This window comes from Carassius carassius, chromosome 20, assembly GCF_963082965.1.
Source record: "Carassius carassius chromosome 20, fCarCar2.1, whole genome shotgun sequence".
NCBI classification, from domain to species: Eukaryota; Metazoa; Chordata; class Actinopteri; order Cypriniformes; family Cyprinidae; genus Carassius; species Carassius carassius.
The window spans coordinates 27,696,691-27,717,896 of NC_081774.1; the positions used below are offsets into that span (position 1 = coordinate 27,696,691).

Genomic DNA, 21,206 nt, shown 5'->3' on the forward strand with positions numbered 1-21,206 from the left:
AAAAATCTTGAAGACCCCCAAAATTTGAAATAATATATTATGAAAAATATATTCATTATGTTTTGTCCATGTGATGACAGTCAATGGGGTTCAAAACAACACTAATTGAAAACCATTGACTTCCAGTGTATGGACAAAAAAATAATTAACCTGTTTGGGACGAAGTAAGGGAGAGTAAATAATGGCAGAATATTAATTTTTCATTGAACAATGCTTTTTACACAATTTCACATTGTACAGCAATTTTTTTTTAATATGATTAGGACAACCTGGACACCCAATTTTTTAACTGAATCAATTAATACATTGGGATGTGTAACATCCTTTAGTTTTTTTCTGTGTGTGTGTGTGTATGTGTGTGTATATATATATATATATATATATATATATGCAATTTTATTAAAATATATTAAATATACTTTTATATATTCTGATATTTATATATTTATTCTGACAGCTGAATCTGCAATGCAAATGTTGAAGTGCTTAGCTGCTGCTGCTGGTTTAAGCTGTTAGCAGGAATACTCTCACACATGGTGCACACAGCTAGTGGCCCCAGCTATCCCGGTCATCACTCTCATCAGTGTTGGACTCATATCCAGATGCAATACCAGATTCTCTGAATCCTGGTGTGTCCAGTGTGCAGAGAAACTGGTTCCCAGGAGGAGAGCATCCACCCGACTGATCTTCATCCTGACCCTGTCCTGAGTCACGGTCGTGCTCCGGCTTCTTCTCCCGCTCTGAAGATTCTGAGAAGAAACAGAAGCCGTCAAGCCGAGTCAGGCTGTTTGAGAGAGAGAAGCCCTCTTGAGTGCTTGAGGGAGGATTTGGGTTGGGGTCACGTGATACAGCTGGGATGTTGGCACGCAGGGCAATTTCCAGAAGGCTGTCTTGAGATCCCACTGCAGGGAGGAAATGACATCATGGCAGAGTCAGTGATAATAGTAATAAATTAGAGGTGCCATTACTGAGCCGACTTTGCCAAGCTAAATATCTAATCACCAACATAAAGGCCTGTTCCCACCAAAAACGATATCTATGATAATAACTATATTGACATCAGCATCAATGGACAAAAGTGTGCTGCTTAAAATGCTCTAGCTTTTTAGGTCCAGATTTACTAAACAGGGCAAATTAGCATTAGTGCGCAATTCCATAAAGAGGAATCAATACCTACAAATACTAATGAGTTCAACCTGGGCTGGGACTAATTTTATGGTGCTTGTTAATACTATTCTCTTTGATTATATGTTAAAGAGAAGAATATAGAACATTCTTCAAAATTCATTCTTTTGTCATCAGTGGCAAAAGGAAAGTCAAGAAAATCTTGAAACAACATAAGGTTGAGTAAAAGACAGGATATTCATTCATGGAACATTTATTTAACAGGCTGGATCATTCTTCTGCCTTGCACACATTGTGAAAACAAAGAGGAAAATTTCTTCATTGCACGCATTGAGTCTTGAGACTTACAGGGGGAGTTTTTGTGTGGTTGAGTGCGGAGCTCCAGCTCTTGGATGTGTTTTACCAGCAGTGAGAGATGCTGCAGGAGTTCAGTGTTCTGCTGCAGGAGCTGCTGGACTCTAGCCTGAGCCTCTGTCCTGGCGATGGTCTCCACCGACAGCTGCTGCTGCAGCAGAACCACCTACACAACAACAACAAGTACTAGATTTGACACTTTCTAAAGAAAATATGAGTCATGCTTTTGTCATGTGAAAATGTGTATATATATATATATATATATATATATATATATATATATATATATATATATATATTATCATATACATATATCATAGTACAGGTGCATCTCAATAAATTGTGGAAAATTTCATTTATTTCAGTAATTCAACTCAAATTGTGAAACTCGTATATTAAATATATTAAATGCACAAAGACTAAAAGTAGTTCAAGTCTTCAGTTCTTTTAAATGTGATGATTTTGGCTCACATAAAAAAAATTCACCAATTCACTGCCTCAACCAATTACAATACTTCATAAAAAAACAAATTTTTAGTGAATTGTTGGCCTTCTGGAAAGTATGTTCATTTACTGTACATGTACTCAATACTTGGTAGGGGCTCCTTTTGCTTTAATTACTGCCTCAATTCGGCGTGACATGGAGGTGATCAGTTTGTTGCGCTGCTGAGGTGATATGGAAGCTCAGGTTTCTTTGACAGTGGCCTTCAGCTCATCTGTATTGTTTGGTCTCTTGTTTCTCATCTTCCTCTTGACAATACCTCATAGATTCTCTATGGGGTTCAGGTCTGGTGAATTTGCTGGCCAGTCAAGCACACCAACACCATGGTCATTTAACCAACTTTTGTTGCTTTTGGCAGTGTGGGTAGTTGCCAAATCCTGCTGGAAAATGAAATCAGCATCTTCAAAAAGCTGGTCAGCTGAAGGAAGCATGAAGTGCTCCAAAATTACTTGGTAAACGGGTGCAGTGACTGGTTTGCAATGGCGAACCTGGTGAACACAATGGACCAACACCAGCAGATGACATTGCACCCCAAATCATCACAGACTGTGGAAACTTAACACTGGACTTCAAGCAACTTGGGCCCTCCAGACTGTAGGACTAGTGTTGCTTTCTTAAATTAAAATTATGACTAAATATCGTTGTCAACGAACCTTTATCATATGACGAAAACGAGACGAGACTATAATTAAATGTATAATGCAATATTGTTGATGAATAAAAACGAGACTAAATGTGGTTTACAAAATGTGGTTTACAAATGCCTCTGATATTGTCTGTGGTTCAGAAGTGGCTTAACAAGAGGAATACGATAACTGTAGCCAAATTCCTTGAAAGGTCTGTGTGTGGTGGCTCTTGATGCCTGAACCCCAGCCTCCATTCCTTGTGAAGTTCACTAAAATTCTCACTATATTTTGGACTTTAATATCCATTGCAGAGTCAATGTTATACAGCTTGTTAAATAAATCGCTGGCTGACTCAGTGATCAGCCATAAAACAGTGATTCTGTCCAAAATCCCTATAAAATAAAAAATTAATTCATTCGAGCTAAATTGAACTGTTGCCCTTAAAGTGAACAGATAGATGAATTTTCATTATAAATGCATTTAAATATAATCTTTATCAAATTTTAAAGTGAATATGTATATGTATTCATACTATAATGCTGTGATGCCTTAAATCTCTACTATCACTACAAACACTCGGAGAGCACGCAATGTACGTCGAAGGAAGTCCTATCCAACAAATCTATGGCCTGTCCCTCTGACCTCTACTACTATGCTCTCTATTCCAGTTGGTCTCTGGAACTGCCAGTCTGCTGTTAACAAAGCAGACTTCATTTCTTCTATTGCTACCTTATTCCGGTCTCAACCTCATGGCACTAACTGAGACTTGGATCTAACCTGAAAACACTGCCACTCCTGCAACCCTTTCCACTAAATTCACTTGTTCCCACACCCCTCGTACGACTGGGAGGGGTGGAGTTACTGGTCTCCTTATATCAAAAGAATGGAAATTTGATCTTCAACCATCACCTACAGGTAAAGGTTCATTTGAATCACATTCAATTACTGTAACCCACCCTGTTAAAATCCACTTTGTGGTCATTTATCATCCCCCAGGTCAATTGGGAAACTTTTTGGAGGAGTTGGATGTGCTGCTATCAAACTTTCCTGAAGATGGTACTCCTCTGGTACTGCTTGGTGACTTCAACATCCACCTAGATAAACCCCAGGCTGCTGACTTTAACACTCTGCTAGCCTCATTTGATCTCAAGCAAGTGTCTACTACAGCGACTCACAAATCAGGCAACCAACTGAACCTCATCTACACACGCTGTTGCTCCGTGGACAACTCCTTAGATGCTCCACTGCACACCTCAGACCACTTCCTCATTACTGCTAACCTAGCACTTACTCCTGAAGGGGCACACACTCCAACACAGGTCACCTTTCGACGGAACCTCGACACCTTGTGGTGCTATCCCAAAGAAGTTCAAAATCACTCTCACTGAGCTTTTTCACTTGTTCTCCATGAACATTGGTCTAAACTCAGAGCTGCAGAGAGGAAATGGCATAAATCAAGAAACTCTTCCGGCCTCAGTGTCTATCAGTCTCTCCTCTCTTCCTTCTCTGAAAATGTCTTCACTGCTAAAACAACATACTACCACAACAAAATTAACAACTGTTGTGACGCTTTGCAGTTTTCTTCACAAATAAGACAAAAACCATCAGTGACCAATTCTCCACACCTCAGACTGAGGATAACTAAACAATGACTAATGCACAATCTCTCTCCTCCTTCTCTCCTCTCTCAGAGATGGACATTTCCAAACTTATCCTGTCCAATCATCCTACTACTTGTCCACTTGATCCGATCCCCACTCACCTACTTCAAGCGATTTCTTCTTCAGTATTACCTTCACTTACTCACATTACCAACTCATCTCTTCACTCTGGAACATTTCCCTCAGTATTTAAGCAGGCTTAGGTAAGCCCACTGCTTAAGAAACCATCTCTACATCCAGCACTTCTAGAAAACTACAGAGCTGTATCCCTTCTTCCATTCATTGCAAAGACACCTGAGTGAGCTGTGTTCAACCAGCTCTCTAGGTTCCTTGTACAAAACAACCTCCTGGACAGCAACCAATCTGGCTTCAAAAGTGGCCATTTAACTGAGACTGCCCTGCTCTCGGTTACTGAAGCCCTGCGACTGGCAAGAGCAGCTTCAAAGTCCTCAGTACTCATCTTGCTGGACCTGTCTGCTGCTTTTGACACCGTTAATCACCAGATTCTCCTGTCCACCATCAGAAAGAACCGCACTCCTGTGGTTTAAGTTCACAACAACTTGCTACTGGGGTTCCTCAAGGCTCAGTACTTTGACCACTTCTCTTCTCCATCTACATGACATCATTAGGATCTGTCATTCAGAAGCATGGCTTTTCCTATCACTGCTATGCTGATGACACTCAACTCTACTTCTCATTCAAACCAGATGACCCGATGGTAGTTGCTCGCATTTGAGCCTGTCTGAGTGACATTTCTAGCTGGATGAATGACCATCACCTTCAGCTCAACCTTACTAAGACCGAATTGCTGGTGGTTCGGGAGAAACCATCGTTTCATCACAACTTCTCTATACAGCTGGGTTCAACAACCATAACTCCTTCCAAGACAGCCAGAAACCTAGGAGTTGTAATGGATCATCAGTTAAGCTTCACAGACCATATTGCTACAACCAGTGTTGGGGAGTAACTAGTTACATGTAACGGCGTTACGTAATTTAATTACAAAATAAATGTAACAGTAATCAGTTACAGTTACTAAGAAAAAATAAGTAATTAAATTACAGTTACTTATGAAAATTGTAACGATTACAAAGAGGATTACATTTGAATATTTACACACATCCACATACAGCTTATTTCTTTCCCAAATTGCACTAAGACATATGGCCCATAATCTCCGAGACGCGGAAAACACATTCGTAGAATCCAGTCATAAAAATGGAATTCAGCCTATAACGCGGACGCAATATGCCACATTTTGGACGAATAAATCAAAAGTAGGTCAGTACACTTGAATCAAAACCCGATATGGACTGATGTCTGTGAATATTAAGCCGCAAAAAGACTCAAAATGAATCCTGCACGTTCTGCGTGTCTGTGGAAATCAGGCGCTGACTGGACATCGGGAGAACCGGGACTATTCCCGGTGGCCTGGCAGACGATTTGGCCTTCTACTTTAATATTGTTATTGTATAATTGCAGGCCGAATACACTAAAGTGATTATTTCCGAATCCGCCATTCGATAATAAAAATTCTAATAAATCATGAATCGGTTAGTCGTGACTGGCAATGGTTGGGCTCGCGCGCTCTCCGCGCCTCCGCCGAACGGTTTCGATCAGACTCCTAGTAATCAATGCGAGAGAGAGAGACCCGAGTGAACTGTGTAAGCACACAGCTGGAGCAGAGAAGTGACACTTCTGTTCAGGGTTTCAGGTGCAGGTCAGTTTCATCTGTAAATATGCTAATGTAGTTTTGTCTTTGTTTACTTAGTCAAGCAGCAGCAGCACATTGCTCGCAATCACTCAAAATACTGTATAAACGACGTCATTATTATCTTTTGTAATGTTACAGTAGTAAGTTAGCAGACAAATCATCATATTTTATCATAGGTTTAGTGGGAGCTAGTGGATACAAAAACACAACCCTTAGGAAAATTAATATAGCCTATGGTATGGCACTAACCGTGGTTTAATTATGGAATTTGTAGTAAAAATAAATACAAGTGGTAATTCATTTGCCAAAAAAACAAAATTGCACTTACAAAACATGGTAAAAGTCAAATAAAAATCTTCAGTATTAAAGTCATGAGGGAGATGGATGGATAATGGAAGTGAAGGTGCAGTTCAGGAGAGAACTCTTAATTACGTTGCAAGTCCCCCAACCTAAGGAGTTAAATCTTTTTGATGTCAGGTCCAAAAAAAAAAATAGGGTTGTCCATGTTTCAGAATGTGTTGTGGGTGTATGAGTGTGAGATTTCCCAGCCTATTTTTTTTCCCAGTCCGCCCCTCATGGAAATTAATCTCTAGAACAGTCACTTCATGAGCATTTTTTACTTGTTTTGAGAAACTATCATCATATCATATACAAAGAGACAGCAGTGTTTCAAAAAGACACCAGGAGTTTCAGGAGTTTAGTACACAAAATAGGACACATGCTTATTAGATAACCGTATTTGAGTTGATGTATATGCTTTTATTTTTTTATTAACTATTTTTCCCCAAACCATTGTTAGATGCAGTTAGATGCCTGTAGTTATGCAAAGATTTGGTTTCAAAAACAGTATCTATAAACTATTTCTTTTGATTTTGAATCTGCTTTGAACTTCAGATCAATCTCTAAGTAAAGTCTGATTGTGTGGTGGATGTGTTCAAATGTGATCATCTTAATTTAAGTGATGAAGGATGGTGAAAGTCTGACAGTATTGAGCACTACTGTAAGGTTAAACCTGCATGGTGTAAAATGGTTGAAGATGATTAACAGTTGCAAATTAACATTCATTAGAAATTTATAAAAGTAATCAAAATGTACTCAAAAGTAATTAGTTACATTACTTTATTAAAGTAATTAAAAAAGTTACACTACTATTACATTTTAAATAGGGTAACTTGTAATCTGTAACCTATTACATTTCCAAAGTAACCTTCCCAACACTGGCTACAACGACCCGGTCCTGTAGATTTGCCTCATACAACATTAGGAAAATTTGACCCTTCCTGTCAGAGCAAGCCACCCAACTTCTTGTCCAAGCTCTTGTTCTCTCCAGACTGGACTATTGTAATGCTCTCCTGGTGGGCCTTCCTGGATGTACTATCAAGCCCCTGCAACTGATCCAGAATGCAGCAGTGAGGGTTGTCTTTAATGAGCCAAAAAAAGCTCACGTTTCTCCTCTCCTCATCAGGTTACACTGGCTACCAGTAGCCACTCGCATTAAATTCAAGGTACTGATGCTTGCCTACAAGACGACCACTGGCATGGCATCAACATACCTAAACTCACTAGTTCAATCTTATGCGCCCTCCAGGAGTTTGCTTTCTGCAAGTGAATGACACCTTGTGGTGCTATCCCAAAGAAGTTCAAAATCACTCTCACTGACCTTTTCCTGGACTGTGCCCAGCTGGTGGAATGACCTCCCAATCTAAATTCGAACAGCTGAGTCTTTACTCACTTTCAAAAAACATCTAAAGACTCATCTTTTTCGCCAGCACTTAACCAACTAATACTAGCACTTACCTTTTCTTTTCTTGTCTATCATATTCTTAATAAAAAAAACCTGGCTATGTGTTCTGTACTAGACTAACTGAGACTTGTCATGGCACTTGTTACTGTTGTTTTTCTCTTGTTGGTCTGGTTGCTTCTATTGTTCTCATTTGTAAGTCGCTTTGGAAAAAAAGTGTCTGCTAAATGATTAAATGTAAAAGTAAATGTAAATCATTTGTAGCATTTAAAATAAATTACTTTGCATTTCAGTTTTATTTATTTAGACAAAGTATACTGTCTATTTAATGATTAGCCAAAATTAAATATTAGCCAAAATTAAAATAATGAAAATTATTATTGGTTTATCGTGATGGCCGAAAAAAAAAAAGATGATTAAATAAAGAGAGCTGCCTGGAATTACGTTTGCCGTGAATTTCCCTAAAAATAATTGCACACGTTAGAACTTTTGTCAGCCAAACATATTCAAGCATTCAACGGCCCCATAGTATTAATATATAGATTAAATGGTCTGTCTGAATACTGTATTCTGATTGGCTGGCAGGTATGCATTAAAACCATGTAATGTAAAATTATATTATTTTACGAGCTGGTAAAATCGCTGTATTTTTAGTAATTATATTATAATGCTACATGTCAATAAAGGGAGCATGACAGTGATCAGATGTGTGATGTGACCTGTGCGGAGGCGGCTTGACTCCTCTGCTCCTGCTGCTGTAACTGTCTTTGCAGGAGCTGCACCTGATGGCTCACAGACAGAGGACTGGAGAGAGGAGAAGCCAGCCTGGACGACACCATCACCAGCACCGGCTCTTCACACACCTGCATGGAGAAAATAGGAGACACATGCTGTTTACTACCTTTAACCAACAAATTAACTTTAATATGGTCTTTGCAAGGATCAGTACAGCCATGAATTGCTAGGTGCATTAATTGTAACTTTGGGATCTATTAGTTCTTTTGAAATGTATCACACTGTGGGAATATTTTAGTTTGTTATAAAACATCAGCAGATTCACAGAACCGATCAAAGAACACACAACTTCAGCCGTGTCAAAGCAAGTAATTCTGCAAACCATTACAAGTACACGAAAGCTTTAAACTTCTAAAAACTGATGATCGAATATGTGTCTGCATCAACAGCTTTCATGTCTTATTCATTGGAGTCAAGCCAAAATTCTAAAAGCATCTAAAATGTGTTTCCTTAATTGCATAATTAATAAATAATAACTGGAAGAAGTCTGCATGTTAATAAACAAGACTTGTTTTAAACTACCCCTATATTTTGTTAATATAGTTCCTTTTTAAGGATTTAAAATGATTCTGACTTAGTGTTATTACAGATTTCAAAGAATTGCATGACACTTTAATATTTGCTGGTAATTATTTATCTTTTAGTCCTACTTGTGGTCATGGCCCAATTTCTGCCCTATAAACCATGTAGGATGAGCAAGCTGTAGCATCTATAAATAACTGAAAACAGGCAAAACTTGAGCTATATTTAAAATGACAACACCTGAGATCTCTTCTGCCTTCCAGTTTCTTAGTTTTTACTCAACATAAAAACATATATGTAATAGATGAAGAAAAATTAAGACATGAATACACATTTCTTTTAGATTTTCTGCTAAACTTTACAGTCAGAAATACAACTAACCTTTTCATCTTTCTCTATCCCAGTGTTGCTTGATCTCTCAGCGGAACCACTTGCAACTGAAGTCTCGTCTTTGCTTCTCTCTTCCTCACCTTTTACAAGCCATGCTGCAATTCAGAATAAATCACATCATTTAGCATAAAAAAATCATCAACTACCAGTTTCACAGGTATAGACTGAGTCTGTTTCTAGTTCATGTTACAATACAAATGAATGATTTATGTTAACAACAATGTTTTTTGTCCAAGTCAAAAAAATACTTGACAAGGAACCTTCCAAAACCAAACTTAGGACTAAATAATTGTATAAAATATATTTCTTAATAGCTATAGATCTTACTTAATTTTTATATTGGCCTCATTGAAAATTTACTTACGAAATGTTTTTAGCTTCATTTCATGCCAATCTACTTTTATATTATTTTAAATTTAGCATTTGTTTATAGTGAAACAGTGTACAATGCCAAACAATTTTTTATATTGACCAACATTAAGTAATATTTTGACTCATATATATCTAAAAAATTTATTTAGAATATTTTTTTAGAATTAAATAACTTTTTTTCTTTGTGTGATTTTTTTTTTTTGTCTTTTGGACAATAAATATGTTTTAATTCATATTTCAGAATTATTTAAGGTTTGAAGCAACCCATACAGTTAATATGATAGAAGCTAATAAGTTTGGCTTTAACAAATTAACAAATTATTTTAGAATTGGTTAAAAGTATCATTTTGTTTTTCCATATTTTCTTTTACAAAATAAATATCTAAGTTGCTTTGAAACTGATGAATATAAGGACAATAAACATTTTTAATTTGTATTATATTTGTATTTTGCTGATTGGATTTATTTGAATTGGTCTCCAATGCAAGTGCCACACAGTGAAAGTTCAGATGAAATGTGGTTCATGTTTGATAAAATGAAATGTGAGTGAAAGTCAATGTCTCCTCACCGTCAGCATTGTCTAGACTCTGTTTATGGCACACCTCAAACGCCTGACCCACGGTCTGCACTATCCTCATGGCTTGGCTCTAAGACACAGACAGCAGATCTTTAAGTGACCAGGGTTTACTGAACATGTCGAACATGCTTTTCCACATGCAAGTAAACATCTGTAGATTTTCAATTGATATGTGACAAAAAGCTTTACTTGGAGAGACAGAAGAATTAATTCACCTTCAACAGAGGAAAAGAGATTTATAGGAATGAATGACAGATATAAGGCAAAGAGAAGGAGTGTGTGAGAGAGAGAACATTACACCCATAAGTCAATTCCACATTATAGGGGTGCTGTCAAAGTGATGGATTAGTTCATTTCAGATGGGCCCTGGTGCTGTGAACAAAACCCGAGCCAAAGACACTCAAATCACATGATATTTTTCCGGATTTCTATTATACAGACGTTTTACTGAACATTGTTATCGGAGAAGCAGCGGCGCTGATCAAGCGCTTCAGGACGCGCAGACGGGGAAAGCGAGCGGGAGCGCTCGTCAGACTCAGGAAGCGCGGATTTCGAACGCCGTTGCCTAGCATCCATCTCGCAAATCTACGCTCTCTACCCAACAAAACGGACGAACTCCTTCTGCTTTCTCGGACAAATAAGGATTTCTCTCACTCTGCTGCTCTGTGTTTCACGGAAACCTGGCTGAATGACGCCATACCGGACAGCGCGCTCCATCTGCTGGGCTTTCAGCTGTTTAGAGCGGATCGCGACGCAGAATCAACGGGGAAATCGCGCGGCGGCGGGACATGCTTTTACATCAATGAACGGTGGTGTACAGATGTAACTGTGTTAAAGAAGATGTGCTGTCCTGATCTAGAAATGCAGTTTGTCAACTGCAAGCCGTTCTATTCGCCGCGGGAGTTTCACTCGTTCATTCTGGTTAGTGTTTACATCCCTCCTCAAGCGCATGTGAGCTCAGCTTTACAGAAACTCGCTGATCAGATCACAGACACAGAACAACAACACCCGGACTCTGTTTTAATCATTCTTGGGGACTTTAATAAAGCCAATCTCTCCCGTGAACTGCCAAAATACAGACAGCATGTTACCTGTCCCACCAGAGACAGTAATATACTGGATCACTGTTACACCACAATAAAGGATGCATATCACTCTGTTCCACGAGCAGCTTTGGGACGTTCTGATCACTGCCTGGTTCATCTTATACCGACCTACAAGCAGAAACTTAAATCTGCTAAACCTGTAGTAAAGACTGTGAAGAGATGGACCAGCGAAACAGAGCAGGATTTACAATCTTGTTTTGACATCACAGACTGGAGCGTTTTTGAAGCTGCTACCACCGATCTGGACGAACTCACAGAGACTGTAACATCCTATATTAGTTTCTGTGAGGATATATGCATTCCTACCAGGACTTATTTAACATTCAACAATGATAAGCCATGGTTTACAGTAAAACTCAGACACCTTCGTCAGGCCAAAGAGGATGCCTACAGAAATGGGGACAGGGTCTTGTACAATCAGGCCAGGAACACACTGAACAAAGAGATTAGAGCGGCTAAAAAGACCTACGCTAAAAAGTTGGAAGACCAGTTTACTTCCAACGACTCTACTTCAGTTTGGAGAGGACTGAGAGCCATCACAAACTACAAGACACCATCCGCTTGCACTGAGGCTAATCAACGACTTGCTAACGACCTGAATGAGTTTTATTGTAGATTTGAAACCCCCAACACCCACTCTGACCATCTCCCTACACAACCATTAACACCTCCTGCAATCCCCCTCTCCATACCTCCTGATTTTCAAATCTGTGAAGATGATGTGCGCCAGGTCTTCAAGAAAAACAAAAGAAGAAAAGCACCAGGCCCAGATGGCGTTACACCAGCCTGTCTGAAAATCTGTGCTGACCAGCTGGCCCCCATCTTTTCACAGATCTTCAACAGATCTCTGGAGTTGTGTGAAGTGCCTTCCTGCTTCAAACGCTCCACCATAATCCCCATTCCAAAGAAACCCAAGATAACAGGACTTAACGACTACAGACCTGTGGCTCTAACGTCTGTCGTCATGAAGTCGTTTGAAAAACTGGTTCTGGCTTATCTGAAGGACATCACTGGACCCTTACTGGACCCCCTGCAGTTTGCGTACCGAGCAAACAGGTCCATGGATGATACAATCAACATGGCATTGCACTTCATCCTGCAACATCTGGACAAAACAGGGACTTATGTGAGGATCCTGATTGTGGACTTTAGTTCGGCTTTCAACACCATCATCCCAACAACCCTCCAGACCAAACTGACCCAGCTCTCTGTTCCTAGCTCTATCTGTCAGTGGATCACCAGCTTTCTGACAGATAGGCAACAGTTAGTGAGACTGGGGAAATTCATGTCAAACAGCTGCTCCACCAACACTGGTGCCCCTCAGGGATGTGTTCTCTCCCCTCTGCTCTTCTCCCTGTACACCAACGACTGCACCTCTAAAGACCCCTCTGTCAAGCTCCTGAAGTTTGCAGACGACACTACAGTCATCGGCCTCATCCAGGACGGTGACGAGTCTGCTTACAGACAGGAGGTTGAGCAGCTGGCTGTCTGGTGCAGTCTTAACAACCTGGAGCTGAACACGCTCAAAACAGTGGAGATGACTGTGGACTTTAGGAGAAACCCCCCCTGCACTTTCCCCACTCACCATCATGAACAGCACTGTGGCTGCAGTGGAGTCATTCAGATTCCTGGGAACCACCATCTCTCAGGACCTGAAGTGGGACAATCACATTGGCTCCATTGTGAAAAAAGCCCAACAAAGGTTGTACTTCCTTCGCCAGCTGAGGAAGTTTAACCTGCCACAGGAGCTGCTGGAACAGTTCTACTCAGCCGTCATTGAGTCAGTTCTGTGTACTTCAATTACTGTCTGGTTTGGTTCAGCTACAAAATCAGATATCAGAAGACAGAGAACTGTTCGGACTGCTGAAAGGATTATTGGTGCTCCCCTGCCCACCCTCCAAGAACTGTACACATCCAGAGTGAGGAAAAGGACTCAGAAAATCACTCTGGATCCCTCACATCCAAGTCACCCCATCTTTGAACTTTTGGAGAGCCGCAGAGCCGCAAATACAAGAACAGCAAGGCACAAGAATAGTTTCTTCCCCCAGGCAATCTACCTCATGAACAGTTAAATGTTTCCCACTTAAACTTATGCTTATGCAAAAATGTGCAATATCCTTATATTTATTTGTTACCCCTCCATCCTAGAATATTCCTGCATCTCACTCAATCCTATTCCATTATCATCTATAGCACAATTGTTTATACACTTATTTATTTGCCAATTTGTAATTCTCCTGTAAATTTTTTTTTTTTTGTCTGTGTGTTGTTGTCTCTGTTTACTGGAAGCTTATGTCACTAAAACAAATTCCTTGTATGCGCAAGCATACTTGGCAATAAAGCTCTTTCTGATTCTGATTTCTGATTCTGATTCTGATTCTGATCAAGCAGCTTATGCCAACAACACTTTCTTTTTCTTTAGAAAACAGAAAATCTGTGGCAGACTAAAATGATCCCACTTGACAACGTTTGCATCAGAATTACTTAGTATCGCACTGAATAGTAGTTTTTGTTCATTTAATTGAATTTTTAAAGTAATAGTTCACCCAAAAATGAAAATTCTGTCGTTAATGATTCACTCTCATGTCGTTCCAAACCTTTGAGACCTTTACTCATCTCCAGAACAGAAATTAAGATATTTTTGATGAAATCCGAGAGCTTTCTGAACCTGCATAGACAGCAATGCAACTGACATGTTCAAGGCCCAGAAAGGTAGTAAGGACAATTAAAGTAGTCCATGTGACATCAGTTCAACCTGAATTTTATGAAGCTATGAGAATACTTTTTGTGTGCAAAGAATACAAAAATAACTTTATTCAACAATTCTTCTCTTCCATGTCAGTTTTTGCCATGGCCTTACTACGTTTCTGTGCCTAGATCGTGGTAGTACCCTTGCTCTCTATGCAGGGTCAGAAAGCTCTCTGATTTCATAAAAAATATCTTCATTTGTTTTCCAAAGATGAGCGAAGGTCTTACGGGTTTGGAATGACATAAGGGGGAGTAATTAATGAGAATTTTCATTTTTTGGTGAACTATCCCTTTAAGTTGAATTGTTGTGTTGATTTAGACTTTATTTAAACTTAATTTTGTATGTGCGGAAAAAAGTAAAATTGTATTATATATATATATATATATATATATATATATATATATATATATATATATATATATATATATATATATATTAGTGGTGGGCCGTTATCGGTGTTAACGTGCAGCGTTAACGTGAAAAAATATCACCGTTAATCTATTCTCAAAGTTGGGTTGAGCAGGCTATGATGACTTTCACCTTGATATTTTATATAACCGACTGGCTGAGGCCAGCCTAAAAAGATGCTCAGGACAGTTGATGGGCCACTGCTGCGCATCGTCACGAAAGCTTATCTTTTTCACGTGCTTTTAAGCATTACTGCTTGTCGATTTAAACATTAAAGCATCCAAACACAAGACGCGGAAAAGCTGAACAGAGCAGCTGGTTACTCGCAAGCTGTGTTCGGTGCGGAGAGAGAGAGCCGCGTATCACGGACAGCGACACTGAACCGAGCTCTCTTCTGCGAAGTTCTCCTCAAAGTCCCTCGTGCACCTGAACGAACAAATACAAGTCGCAGTTTGAACAAACAAAAAGATGTGAAAGAGCACAATTCAGTACTCGCGGTGTTCTGGTGTTCAGGGCTCATGCAGAGAAAGGCGTCTCAAAACACTTGAACATCGAATTTGCTTATTTTTGCTCTTGTGCTGACAACTTACAAAATATGTCAAAATATCCACCTTGGAAATTATGCTTGAAAAAACTGTCAGTTATTTTTTAAGTGAAAGTAAACAGTTGAGGAAAAAATGGGATGTGTATTATATTGAATGCGTTCAACGTCTCTTAAAGTGACCGCGCCTAATTTAGCTACAGGCTGCTGTAATGTTAATCCAATAAAATGAAAATGAAAATCACTCACTGCTCTTGACTGAATTACTTTGTAGTTTTAACAGTCAAACCAAAAATTACTCAGACACCAGATATAATTTTTGATATATATAGCAAAACTGTAATAATGTGAGAAATGTTGAAGGTGTCTGAATAAATGTAGGTTTGATTGGATATTTCATTTTTACATTGAAGACTATCCAGTGCTATTTTACATTTAATTATTTGGTTTCTGTACCTTGACACCTACAAACTTGAAAAAAACTTAAACATTGTGTAAATAGCACAAATAAATATAAATAAACAAACATACAAATTAAACAATTTCATACAGGGCTCACTGGTACAACCTTCACCGGGTCCCCGCTGACCCCAGCTACGGCCCTGCTCACGCCTGTTTCACACATACTCCGTCTGCAGTGTATGCAGTCCGTGTGCGTTACGTATGTGGTGCAGCACGGACTCGATGTGCTTTCACACAGGACGCGTTTGCAGTCCGCTACTCGGTACGTAAAAGATCGCTGCACTGCTGCAGACGCAACGCTACTGGAACGCAACTGGAATCCGTTAACATGGGTGCGTAAAAAAATATGCAACGCATACGCACTGCAGACGGAGTATGTGTGAAACAGGCGTAAGGTTGTTTGCACCTTGTGCAATGTGGAATGTGTTTACAGCTTTTTCAAGCACTTTGTGATGCATTTTGGAAACAGGAGATGAGCCCCTTTTCTAATGAACCACCTGGCCTGATAAACCCCTTCTCAAAGACTTACTGTTTGTCAATTTTATTTGGGTAACACACATATTCTGAATGCCTTCGGCAGAATTCGATTGAGCCAATTTAATCTAGATTAATCTAGATTAATTTCAAGATCACAGTGAGATTAAATTAGATTAAAAAAATTAATCTATGCCCACCACTAATATATATATATATATATATATGCATTGTTACAGGTTTAGATAAACAACATTTACTATTTTTTTTTTATTTTTTTCCGACCTGTCAAAAACGTCAGGTTTTGCTATCCCTGTGGGGCCATTTCCACAGGGGTCCCCACAATGTACACATGTTTAGTAGTGACAGAAATGTTTTGGTAGCGACCACATCACATTACAGAATTTTTACTTGCATACTAAAACGCTACTAAAACTAGGGTTAGGGTTAACTAAAATACTAAAATTTTGCATAACACTGGGGATAAAGCAATAAGAAAAAATTAAATAAAGTTTGGCAAACAAAAAAAAGTACATTATTTGAAAATGATTTTCCTTAAAAGTAATCTATAATAATAATACATGCCATTGCCATTAGCCCCATTGACAGGCTCAGACTACAGATTATGGTGGACAGCAATACCAAGAAAGGTTACTCACTACAATATGGTGCAAACATATGAAACATTTAGGATGCTTTTGATATCAAGTTTTGCTGGTTAGCTTTGTCCTTGACTGGGTACAAGATGAGCTACAATCTAAAACATTACATTTCTGAAATTTTGTTCAAAATAAATAATGGTAAATTAAATAATCTAAATTAATATAAAATAATAAATATATAAAGACAGATTAGTTTACTTCAGAAAACTACAGTTCAGTTTAATAAACAACAAAAAAACATTAAAATGTCTCAAGAACTGGTAACTTGAACAGGGTTCATACAAATACTGCAAAATGAAATTCCAGGACTTTCAAGGACTTTTCAAACACTACTTTAAAGACTAAAATCAGAGATCTTACTTATCAAACATTATTTGATTCATTGAATCCATACATTTTTTTTAAAGATAAATATCCAGATTATAATAAGCACTTTTTTCTCACTTCTGCACTGTGTGGTTAGTGACAAGTGCAGAGAGAGAACAAAACAAAATGCTGGTCAAGAATTAGAAGCACAAAATGAGGATTTGTAAAGAAAAACATTGGAGGATTTCGAAATAAGCCAAGAGGAGACTGGTTTTCCATTGCTAAAGTAAGGAAACTTTGTTTCCTTTGCTCCTACATTTCCCAGAGGTGTGTGTGACGAATACGTCTTCCACCTTCACCTGCACATCTTCCGGTTCCCATCAGCCAGCAGAAGTTAGAAAAAAGTGTTTATTATGTTTGAAATCTGGATATTTATCTTACAAAAACGCATGGATTCGCTACGGGGGCCTTTATTCACCCACCGGAGCCTTGTGAGAGATGTTTTATTACAGACGCACTTTATTTCACATCTTCTGAACTGTTGACAACAAACACCCGCTTGCCCCATTAAAAGGCTTTGAAGAGCAAGGATTTTTTTTAATATAACTTCGATTGGATTATTCTGAAAGAAGAAAGTCGTATACACCTAGGATGCTTTGAGGGTGAGTAGAAGATGGAAAGATTTTCATTCTCAGGTGAACTAACCCTTTAAGTACATTATGTATTATAACAAATACCTGCAGAGGGTAGCAACGGCTTGGTGATGTTTCACTTTCCCGCATGTTTCAATGATGTTTAAATACATTTCATTTTAATATTTAGTCAAATGCAAACTCAGAAACTTTTATTTTGAAATTGTGATGTACAATAAATTGCATATTTAGAAATATGTTGATGTATTCTCCTGTTTTGGCAAAGGTTTATAAATGAAACTCAAAGCATATGCATAGCCCCATTCACAAATTCAGTCTTCACTGGTAAATTGCTGTTAAGAGATCATGTGTGAACAGTCCCTGTTTACAAAGCCCCGCTGCTTTTTAATAGCTTTTTCTATGCGAATATGCTTTGACCATTGCGCCCCACAGCTTTTTCAGTATGCTGCTCTCGACACCCAGGCTTTCTTTCCATTCATTCCATCAGCCCTGCGACTCTGGACAGGTTAATATGATTATTTTTTCGGATTTATGGCAGGTTGTGAACCAAATTTATAGGTGCATACTCTGGATACTATAATGCGTGTCTCTTTGTTTGAGAGTGAAAGCTGTGTACCTCTCATACCATTGGTAAGTGAACTCATGAACTCAAACATAATATCAAAACATTTTTGTTAAATGTAGGACATTTCTTCCACAGCCAAATGCCGCATGGTGCCAGAAGACTTTAAGCCCTAAAAACTGTACTAAAAATGTGTTTATTTCCCCCAAATAAAGGATTATGTGTTTCCTTTGGTTACTACCGAAACAATAATGACATGTTTTGGTTGTGACTATTTTGGAAGTGACAATTTTATACTTTTGAGTCTACTTCAAAGATGCAAATCAGCACATATGGATACCTAATAGATTTCTGAACAGTGGTACACATATAAAAACTAAATGTTATGGAATAACCCCCGAAAAAGTGTGCTTAATTGCAGAAAAAAAGGTGTTTGGTAGTAGGCTTGTTGCGATAGATGGTGATGATGGTGATATCGCAACACCGGTTACATTACTTGCCCACCGCAGCACTGACCCCCAACATCGTTTAGATTTTTTTATAGTAATAAAAATAATTTAATTCAGTAAAAGAACAGACATTACAATTAAAAACTGAATGCGGCTGTTCAATGTAGCTTGCCGAAGGACAGTCGCATCACAGATCAGATTTCATTTATCCAGTGAGGAGAGTGAGTCGAGCTGACTGACAAGAAGAGTGAGGTGAGATAGACAAGACTATGGCAGATGATTAAGTTTCGAAATGAAATGCAAAAGCACCTGTTTGGCAATATTTTGGATTTTGAAAAGCCTGTTGACTTTTGACATTTATCTAAGGTGATTCTGGAAGATTTTTATATTTCTTATTTAATTGGTTCCACATTGTTTGCTGATTTTACTTAAACCTTGTGCCATTTATTTATTTTATTTAACATCAAGGTGTATGCCATGCCTCCAAGAAAATTTCCTCACCGTCACATCCATTTTTGACAGACTTTCAGACTTTTGAAAACAATTTAACTCAAAAATGGGACCTAACTACTCACACCTTGAAGCAATAAGAGAGGAGACAGGAATATTTCCTGATCATAAATTTAGAGATGTACTTAAAATCTCAGTCAATGGACTAAAACATACACTGTTTTGTTAGTAAAATAAAAATTGTGGAAATGTTTTAAACAAAGTTAAATATTTTATAAAGAAAATATAAAATAAATAATTTTGAACTTCACTTAAAAAAAATGATAAAAGATATAAAAAACAACAACAACAACACAATGAAATAAAATGCTTAAAAATAAAAAAAAATATCTTCATAGGGTTCAGGACAGCCACCTCTCAATTAAAAGTACCCAATAAATTATGATTTTATATATATATTAAGCTTACTGATATTTACATATTATTGTGGATTTGATGGATAATAGAAGGATCTTAGTAAACATCTAAGATTTGAATTTTTAAATGGGTTTTAAATGTGTTTTTTCGTTGTGGGACAGCAGTTTGCACCAATTATGTAGAATGGCCCACATGTGTCAGGAGCATGAACTGTTTGCGTGTGTTTTTTTCTGCCCATGTGCTTCGTGTCCTAGTTTTCCCTCTTGTTATATAAGTCATTTGGTTCAGGTCTGTCCAGTTCATTACCCTCATTTAGTTCTGTATTTAAAGTATAATCTGTTTTTTGTTTCTTTTGTCCAGTGTGGTCTATGTAATGTGGTTGTCTTCCTAGTTTTCTGAGTTCTCTGTGTTAGAATTATAATAAATATTTGGTTTACCGATCCTGCTCCTGAATTGGACTATTCACCGCAGCCACACGTGACATAAAACTGGACCAAGCAAAGTATGAACAGGATGAACAGCCTTTGGAGTGATATGTAGAGGAGTTTCTGAGTGTTGTACATCTGGTGAGCCAGAGCGATCATGGTTAATGCCTGCTTCTGAATGATGATAATTTGTATTGATTCCTATCTCCTGACGATTGTTATAGACCCGTAGCTGACGTTATTAATTATGTCCTCGATTTAAATGTCTCTGAGTTCCTTGTTGATGTGGAGGATTGTCGTCCTGTTCCCATCCGGAAGCAAATGGGTGCTTCAGCTCACCATCTACCAGCACCCTCCAAATACTGTTTCAAAGAGCTGCTCCCTCCATTCCAACCATGCTTCCCCGAGCCTGGGATGTACCTGGGAGACAAAGTGGCAGATCAAGCGTATACGTCTTTCCACTCAGCGCTCAAAAAGCCTCCCTTTGTTCGTCTCCAAAACCCAAGTCTTTACCAGTCCTCAGTCCAGTGTTAACGCAGGCCACAAAGCCATCCTCCAGAGCACCTGTGATGCTGGCTGCTCCGCCGTCAATCCCGCTGGCTGCTCCAAAGTCAAGACCTAGGTTGATAGCAGCTATCTCCTTCACCTTAGCCCAGAAGAGGAAAATGAGGAGGAGAAGACTGATGACTCTACCCCCTGAACAAAGTCAAGAGATAGTTCTAGCCCCTAACCAGTGTTGAGAGATGGCTCGAGCCCCTTACAAGAGTCGAGTGATGGCTCTTGTCCCTGACCAGAGTTGAGTGGTGGCTCTAGCCTCTGACCAGAGTCGAGTTACGGCTCTAGCCCCTGACCAGAGTTGAGTGATGGTTCTGGCCCCTGAGTCAACAGAGGGGATTCCTGTTCCCACGTCAAGCCCAGAGAGGGCTCCTCTCCCCACATCCAACCCAGAGAGGGCTGTTGTTCCCAAGTCTGGCCCAGGGAGGGCCTTAGATTCCGAGTCAAGCCCAAAAAGGGCTTTTGTTACCACGACCAGCCCAGGGAGTGCTTCAGATCTGGAGTCAAGCCCATAGAGGGCTCCTGTTACCACGCCAAGACCAGAGAGAGCTCCTCTCCCCACATCCAGCCCAGAGAGGTGTGTTCTTCCCACATCAAGCCCAGAGAGG

General features: G+C 38.9%; 1 protein-coding gene across 1 annotated transcript in view; it reads right to left on the minus strand.

Moving 5' to 3' along the window:
- Nucleotides 1–512: 512 nt before the first annotated feature.
- Nucleotides 513–21,206, minus strand: part of nos1apb (nitric oxide synthase 1 (neuronal) adaptor protein b) — a 34,444-nt gene continuing 13,750 nt past the window's right edge. The window contains exons 6-10 of the mRNA XM_059500967.1: nucleotides 10,371–10,449; nucleotides 9,422–9,525; nucleotides 8,443–8,586; nucleotides 1,474–1,645; nucleotides 513–902 (exon numbers count right to left, since the gene is read on the minus strand). Of these exons, the coding sequence (XP_059356950.1) occupies nucleotides 547–902; nucleotides 1,474–1,645; nucleotides 8,443–8,586; nucleotides 9,422–9,525; nucleotides 10,371–10,449 (855 nt within the window). The 3' untranslated portion in view covers nucleotides 513–546. The remainder of the gene's footprint in view (nucleotides 903–1,473; nucleotides 1,646–8,442; nucleotides 8,587–9,421; nucleotides 9,526–10,370; nucleotides 10,450–21,206) is intronic.